An 8,818-nucleotide genomic window follows, 5' to 3' on the forward strand; every position below is an offset into this window, starting at 1 on the left:
TTTCCGGTTGATGTGGTGCTCAGCTGTCTGTCTGCTGTCTGTCTGTCTGTCAGTGAACGGATCCGGAGTCAGATGGCTAAAGTGGAGCTGACCCCTCTCAGACTGTGGGATGACTTCTTCCCGGGTCCGGACAGGTTCTCTAAACCGGATGGTAAAGATCTGGCCAAGTGGAACAACAGAGTTATCAGCAACCTGCTCTACTACCAGACTAACTACCTGGCTCTAGCCGTCGCTGTTTTCCTCGTTGTCGGGTGAGTTATTGATATAAACACAGCAGCTGATCTCTGTGTGTTTACTTGTATATTGTGTAACTTTTCAGGTTTCTTGTGTTCTTGTTGCTCTGTGAGTGTAAACTGAGACGCAGTCTACATTAAAGGATTAAACATGAAGGGACAAAAACAGGATGTAGAGTCGGATGTGGAAGTATTCTCATCAGATTGAATAGAAAGATACTGTTACTGTTATATGTCAGTATGAACTCTCTTCTTTAACCAGTGTGTGCTCCTCGTATAGGAATATAATTTGACACCTTTTCATTCATTATTAAAGGGACTGTTTGTAACTTTCAGAAATGTTTGTTAACAGCGACACCTGTGTCCGTTAAGTCAACGAAAGTCAGCGTCGGGCTCGCGCTTGCTCGCTCTAAATACATGAACGAGCATCGCTCAAAACAGTGAGGCGACACACGTCAGCTAAAAGCACAATATCACTCTATATTTCAGCTGCTTGGCAGTAATGTTAGCTGACCAGACAAAGGTCTCTCCATGAATCAATGCTGATCCTGGTGTTGGCTTTTCCTGCTTCAGCCCCGGAGGCTGAAGCAGGAAAAGCGGGTCGGTGCCGGGGCTGAAGCAGGAAAATAAATGTTATTGTCTCCCGACTGCGCCCGCAGTGAGACACCGGCACCCGGTCGGAGATGATAACGTTTCTCTCTGCGGAGCCCCGTCACTTCACAAGACACGGAAAAACCCTCTGTTGGTCTGGAGGAGCTGCAGCAGTTATTTCTGCACACTGTACATTTACTAGATATTCTCAGAGCTAAACTAACTCTTCTGCAGTGTGGAGTGAGCAGCATGCACGTCTAGAAGTGGAGCGAGACAGTGAGAACGCGCGCTGTGTGAGTGAAGGAAGGCAGGCAGATGAGCAGAGATTCTGGCCACGCGCGAGCGCGCTTGGGATCCCGACCCGGTACATTTATACGTGTAAAACGTTACAAACAGTCCCTTTAAATCACTTTGAACTGTTAGGCTACATTTCAGTACACAATCACATTACAATCTTTACAAACAATGACCACAACATCAAAAGCGACAGCAACAAGACACACCCAACACACAACACAGGACCTATAGGTTCAAGTTAATACTATTCACAGGGTTATAAAGGTAAATATGATTCTTTAGTGGTTGGACCATAGCATATTATGTCAAAATTCAAAAACATGCAAAAACAGAACAAGCAACAACTTCTTTTACCATAAATATTAACGGGACTTTGTGTTTATGCAACATTAAACCTTTTATGATTTGATTTTTAACATTGGAACCAAAGCCAGCAATTTTTAATCAGTTTGTGCTCCTCATATAGGAATATAATGTGACACCTTTTCATTCATTATTTACATACAAGTGTTATAAAGCAAATATGATGACATGAGGACCCTATATGATGAGGCCCTTATAATGGAAGTAGAGACTGATATGAACCAATGTTGGACCCTGACTCATACAGTACATCAACCAAAATCAATCCATATAGGCCTGAAGTACAAGCACTGAGCTAGACTACAGACTGCCTGACTGAACTAGTCTATTATCTGATAAAGTAGATTCAATCAGACCTGGAGACCAAGAGGTTAAATCTCTCATCTAGGAAATATCTTGGCTTTAAGTTTGGCACTCCGACTAAAGCCCAGTTTACTAAAAATAGTGTTGCCCTGTCATGAGACTCATAGACTCGGATGTGGAAGTATTCCCATCAGAATGAATGGAGAGATACTGTTCCAGTTACTGTTATGTACTGTATCTGTGAACTCTCTTCTTTCTCACATTGCCAGCAACTTTTAACCAGTTTGTGCTCCTCATATAGGAATATAATGTGACACCTTTTCATTCATTATTTACATAAAAGTGTTATCAAAGCAAATAAGATGACACGAGGCCCCTATATGATGATGTGGAAGTAGAGACTGATATGGACCAATGTTTGTGCCCTGACTCATACAGTACATCAACCAAAATCAATCCATCACTGAGCTAGACTACAGACTGTCTGACTGAACTAGTTTATTATCTGATAAGGTAGATTCAATCAGACCTGGAGACCAAGAAGTTAAATCTCTCATCTAGGAAATATCTTCATGCCAACTAAAGCCCAGCTTACTAAAAATAGTGTTGCCCTGTCATGGTCTGTCTGCTGACCTGTATGATGACATATTGTTGCTATAATCGTGAAGGCCTCATAAGCCGTTTGTCTAGTCAGCTGCTGCGCTGCAGATAGCACAGTTGTGAGAAATCAGCAGTTTAACCAGCTGCCCCTGTATACCCCTGTGATTACGGAGGTCATCCAGTATTGGATCCTTTCTCAATGACTCATGACCCTAAACCAACGAAGATGACCTTTGACACTTTCAGTTTACTTGTTTCATGAAACCTGTTTGTAAACAGCTCAGCCACATGATTTTGCATGGACCTCATTTGCCAAAAGTGTTCACGGTTTCTCAGTTCTTCTTTATACAACTAGAACATAGGAAGCATGGTTTCACACCATCTAACACAACTGCAGGGTCTTCTGCTTGTAATAGTCTCAAGGGGTCATCCAGTGAAGAAGAATCTGTTTTCTGCTGTGTCAACACAATCACAGAGGAACAAAACTTGTGACTTTAATCAATATGAAGTCACATGTAAAGAGACATACCAGGTTTGCCACCTGCTGTATATGGAGGCAGTAAACATAGTTGTGGGAGCCGTATGGTTAGAAATTAAACCTTGTTGCATCAGACTGTAATGCAGAAGTTCAGGAGAGGTTTCAGACCATTTAAGATTATACATTTCCCAATATGCTCCTCATTTCACAGTGCAAGTTAGAGTTTTTTCAACAAGGGGTCTGTATCTCAAAGCAAGACTGGTGACTAAAGCTAAGCTAAAACCTTCTTTTTTTGTTTGTTTACAAAGACAGCTGGAGGTTTTGGTCCTGATTCGAGTGACGTCATCCTTTCAAACCAGCAGAAAGACTTTGCATTGCACGGCAATGTTGTAATGGAAATGCTTGCAGCACAATTAATGTCCCTCGCTGGGTATAAAACATGAGTTCAAGTAGGTATAATTTTACATAGTGTCAGTAATAAATTTACAATTTAATTTTCTGTATATAGCACTTTTTTAAAAACAGAGTTACAATGTGCCGTACTTACATAAACCAGAACAAAGCAATGAAAAGACATGAGACAAAGACACAACGTTCCAGGTAGCAAAGCAAGTATTAAAGGGGCAATTACGAATATATGAATATAAAAGCATTTAAAAACAAACAGACAATGAAATAAGTGAAAGGTAGACCCGACTAATGAATTGGCTGGGCAGATATATTGGCTGATATTAGCTTATCACAAATATTAGCAAATATGTGAGATGATAAGTAACAAGAAATTGCAAGAAATGCTAAAGATGTTTTTGAGGTAGTTTAGAAACAGTGTTGCTGTTACATAGTTTGTCCACCAGACGGCATTAGCAAGTTCACTTTTTTTCATCTGTAAAGTGTCTCGCTCAGGGCATGTTGGTCACAATCCTTTAAAAGAAATATGTAAGGGATTCTAATTGAAAAGTATTTGATGTGTTTGTTTATGAGGCAACTTTTTGAATAGAAAATGTTTTTATAAACTCAGTAATATAATGCCAAATGCATAAAACAGTGTCCTAGTGGCAGGCTGTGATCAGCTGTTTATAAAGGAGGAATATCTACACACTGTAGCTGATTTATTGATGCTTCATTTTGACCATATGCACCGTCATCAAGCCTGGTTTCCTTTGAGTTTTCTTCAGCTTTGTGACACCTGTTATCCAGGATCACCGATGTAAGTTGAACTTAGTGAGACCGGCCGGCCGCTCTCGCTGAGGTCATGAACTCTGCCTGATGACATCACCGTCGTCATGCCAAGGCTGGATTTATCACACAAAGCTGTTTTATCCAAAGTGTCTAGCCAGGGAGAATACAACAGTAGATGTGATGAGGGTTAAAATCTACGTTCTGATGTAAATGACTTTTGGAGTAATAAATATACTGCCTACAATATATGGTTCATGTTATTTGTTTGTGTCCCAACTAAATTATTGCAGCTGTTAACTTTGATGTTTTGAAAAAGAGGGTTTTTGGGGTTTTCAGGGCTGCAACTAAAGACTAACGTTCATTGTTCATTGGCGAAACCTAACCTTTAATAAAATTTTTCTTTTTCATCAACAACATAACTTTGCAATCCTTTCAGTGTAAAATAGCAAATACAGAAGTGTGCATGTCGTCCATTTTTATACCCCTCAAGAAAAACAAAGACAAATTGTTCAAAACAAATAAAACATAAAATTAAAACATAAATAAAAAAATAAAATAAAGAGCAGAATTATCACATAAACCACAATATGGACAAAATAATAATAAGTTATAATAACAATACATAAAAACATATATTTTAACAATATTATAATATAGATATAGTCACATAGACAAGTAGAGTTATATATTAAATTAGTCACAGGTGTCTATAGACAATCTATATTGTAATTTGGTTTGAATGAGAATCAGTTACAGAAAATTACATAGTTTTAGTGTTATCATGTTATCAGAAATGGTTGCCATGTCTTATAAAATTTGCCTGTAGAGCCACCCAAGCCAATAATGTTCTTGATTCATGGATTAATCATTTGGTCCATAAAATTGTGAAAATATAATTTCCCACAGCCCAAGTGGCACCTTTAATTTCCCGATGTCATATGACCGTCAGTCCAAAACCCAAAGATATTCAGTTTACTACCAGATGAGACAAAGAAAAGCAGCAAACCCTCACATATGAGACATTAAACCAGAGACTGTTTGGTATTTTTGACTGAATAATCCTCCTCTATTCATCTGTAGTCTTGTCCCGTCAGCATTAAAACCAGTATTAGATGTCTTGTTGTTGTACAAACAACATCTAACCACTAGATGGAGCCAGTGACCACACACAAAGGATCCTGTCTGGTGCTCCAGCTGTATGAGAGCAGTTTTTAATCTGACCCCTCTGCTCTCTCTTGTGTTTGTTGTGTTGCTGCCCTGCAGGTTCCTGAACCCTCTGGGGATGTTCACAGCCATGGCCGTGGTGTCGGCCGTCTTCCTGGGTTCAGTCTGGGCCGGAGAGAACAGAGCTGTCATCAGCAACTTTAAGAGGCAAAACCCCACAGCGTTCGTCATCGCTGTCATGGTCGCCAGCTACCTCTTAATCTCTATGCTGGGGAGCGTCATGGTGTTTATGACTGCAATCACTTTACCTCTGGCTTGTAAGTTCAAGATGACGATGCTGGACATTTAAGCACTTAAAAGTAATATACAGTATATACCTGTTACTGCAATATATTTTTTGGCAAAAAGTGAACAAATATACAACTAATTAACTGATTTAATGTGTTTTATGACATAATAGATATCTAGTTAGAGCGTAATGATTACTGCATTCGAAGTATTGTGAAATGAACCTCAGACAACATTTTTAAAATCAATAAAACATGTTTAGGACTGAACTCCATCGGATTCTCAAAGACTGATGTTCTGATAGTTTGACTCAAACTAAAGTTTATAGTCTTGTTTTTGCCAAACATTTAAAACATTAACAGTCACTTCCCCCCCCCCATCTGCTTTTCAGTGATATTCGCACATGCTTCCTTTCGCCTACGCAACATGAAGAACAAACTGGAGAACAAGATAGAAGGAGCCGGACTGAAGAGGTCGCCCATGGGCATTTTGCTGGAGGCTCTGGGCCAGCAAGAGGAGAACTTTCAAAAGATCCAGAGCTTTCTGGAGGGGAAACTGAAGGAGTGATTAGACTTTATGCACACTTTTGGCCAAAGATCATGACTTTTTTTTTTTTTCTTGGATTATGTTTTTAGTGTTTGTCTCAGTCTAAACCTCTTAAAGTTTGTGTCATATACAAGTGTGTTCTCACGTGTGTGTGTTTTGAAAAGAAAGCTTGTAATCTGAAGGGCTTCGTCTTTATCTCAGGGTGACTGTCACTCCACTCAGAACTTGTCAGGGCACTTTTCTTGAACTATGCAAAGCTGCAGACTCCTTCTTCCTCGGTATGAAATCTGTGTTTGATCAGTCTCAGAAGCAGTCTGCCAGGTTACGCTCAGCTAAAATTGTGAAAGCGATGCAAGTGTTGCTTTGTAACAAAGAATAAAAAGTGCAAACTCGACATGCGTCGCTGCCAAGGTATTTTGAAGGCTGGACTGTTGAAGTTTTTGAATAATGTCTCCTCGCGTAGACTGTGTGTTCCAATACCAATACTACCATACTATTTAGTATGCCAGAAAAATATTTACTATATCCCAGAACATAGTATGATAAAAATATCAGGATGTCCTACTACATCCGATCGCACTTTGCAGTATGCAAGCCAGCACGCTTTTCTGGCTATTCTGACCCACAATCATCTGCACAGTGGATATATGAGCAAGAAGGTCAAAGTTCAAGATGCAATGTTATGATGAATAGTATGTCCACATTGTATGCACATGGCATGCAACAGTACTTGCTTTGTAAGGGCAGCTGCAGTACGTACTAAAAGTAAAAAAGAAAAAGTATGAGCTTTAGAACGCAGCTAAAATCTAAGGTCCTGTTCAGATCCTGAACCTGGTATGGAATATCTTGGTATTAACATGCGTCCTGAGGGATCCGAACACAAGTGGACAGCTTTAAGTACGTCTGTTCACACCTGGCATTAGAATGCGTCTCCACATGCGTCTCCAGTGACCACTTGTAAACACGTAGTAAACACATGCCTGATACAGCAGCCGTTGTGACATAATATTACATGAATGTCAGTAGTAATGTCCTACATATTCGTGAATTTGTGTACATTTTATTAACCTCAAAATATAAGGTTATTGTACCGGTGGTCCACTGGGACCTCCGTGCCGCCGGCACCGCCATCTTTGCCAGGCAACAGCGGCGTACCGAGCTTCAGAGAGCCGGGGATGAGAGAGAGCAGGCGGGCGTCAGCTCTGTGCAAAGCAGCGGAAAAACACAGACACATCTCCAACAGTATGATTATAATGCACTTCCTGTGCTTAGTCTGATAGTCTGTAGATTGTGTAGCCTCTAGATAAGATATACTTTATTAAAATACAGTTGTCCCGACAGGATACAGTAGAGCACAGAGGCCGTTTCCATGCCGCGAGGCTCACGTCTGCCTGTCTATTCACATGAGCAGCTCAGTGAGACCCGGTGGATCCAAGCGGGACGTCAGTGGAGTAGGCGGTCCTCAATGTGGCCCAGGACACATTCACGTACACACTGCTAAAAGAATGTGGCCATATGTGACCCAGGGTGCGATCGTCTCTCAACGAGTGCATTCACACCTGTACTTAGAGCTGTCCACTTGTGATCGGATCACTCAGGACGCATGTTAATACCAGGTCTGAACAGGGTTTTAAAGTTTACTCAAGTATGCATTTGAAAAGAAACCAACCAACCTTATGTTCATACAGATCAAAAGAGAAAACACTGCTTTGTCTTGAGCTCTGAAATACATGTGACTCCAAACACTGATCACGGTGTCAATATTTGAAATGAAGACTTCAAAGGGGTGCGGGGTCTTAACCTATGGCCATCAGTATTCCTCCTGCACCTCTAACTCTTTAATCTTGACAATACCCCCCGGCTGATGGATTGGCTAACTCCGCTCTCCCCTCCATTTACCCCCCCCCGAGTGCTAATCAACGGTCTGCAGTAGATTATAGTGTGGAGAGAGCTGAGCGCCGCACAGTGACGGAGTGGATTCATCTGCAGTCATTCACCTCCAAACCCCGAGTCACTCGCTGTGTCAGCTGCTTTTTATTGGATTCCATTTGAAATTGACTGCAGATAACGAGAATCCGTGTGGAACATAATGCTCTGTTATTTGGTTATGTGGCGGCGTGGAAGGGACTCGGGGAAACATGAAGATAAGAGTGATGGGCATTAAAAAAAAAGTAATCACTTCAGAGTGCTGGCTTTTCAAACAAAGTCTCCGTGTTAACCATTTGCTGTCAAGTCCATTTCAAGCAGTTGCATTTCTCTGTAAAGGTATGCGTGTTTTTTTTAAATGAACTCTGACGACCTCTGCACACTCAAGTGTAATAGTATTCTGGTGGCTCTCCAGCTAAACTTTGACTTGAGCTGTGAGGCTTTCCCCGCTCCGTGCTACAGTAGTGATTTATGTCCTCTCCCACTCCGCCTCGTCTCCATCCATATTGTGCAACTTGGAGGCGTGAACCCAAACACTGGTGGCAATAAACTCAAGTAAAATCATGTCTCCCGGGGCACAGCAGAGGCCCTTGTTCAGCTGCAGCTGCTGTTAAAGATCCTACCAACACGTGCACACTTCTGCTGCTGCTGCACACCCAACAGGTGTGTCTTTGGTGTTTTCTCCAGGAGAGGAGGCTACACACAAAACAACACTTATTGTTGGTGTTTTTGCATCAATCAACAATTAATTTTGAAACAACCGTAATCTTCAGTGAAGCAACAGAAGTCAGTGGATGCGACACAAAAACAAACCTGTGTACTGTTTTCTGCGATAGCTGCTGAGTAACAG

At 41.1% G+C, this 8,818-nt stretch overlaps 1 protein-coding gene across 1 annotated transcript; it reads left to right on the forward strand.

Annotated features, from left to right (window-relative positions):
- arl6ip5a (ADP-ribosylation factor-like 6 interacting protein 5a) lies at window positions 1-6,483 on the forward strand. Its single transcript, XM_037776404.1, has 3 exons — window positions 1-251; window positions 5,308-5,525; window positions 5,888-6,483. The coding sequence occupies exons 1-3, from the start codon at window positions 73-75 to the stop codon at window positions 6,061-6,063; spliced, it is 573 nt and encodes a 190-aa protein (XP_037632332.1). The 5' UTR covers window positions 1-72; the 3' UTR covers window positions 6,064-6,483.
- The last annotated feature ends 2,335 nt before the right edge of the window (window positions 6,484-8,818 follow it).

Source organism: Sebastes umbrosus, chromosome 1 (genome assembly GCF_015220745.1).
Source record: "Sebastes umbrosus isolate fSebUmb1 chromosome 1, fSebUmb1.pri, whole genome shotgun sequence".
Taxonomy (NCBI): domain Eukaryota; kingdom Metazoa; phylum Chordata; class Actinopteri; order Perciformes; family Sebastidae; genus Sebastes; species Sebastes umbrosus.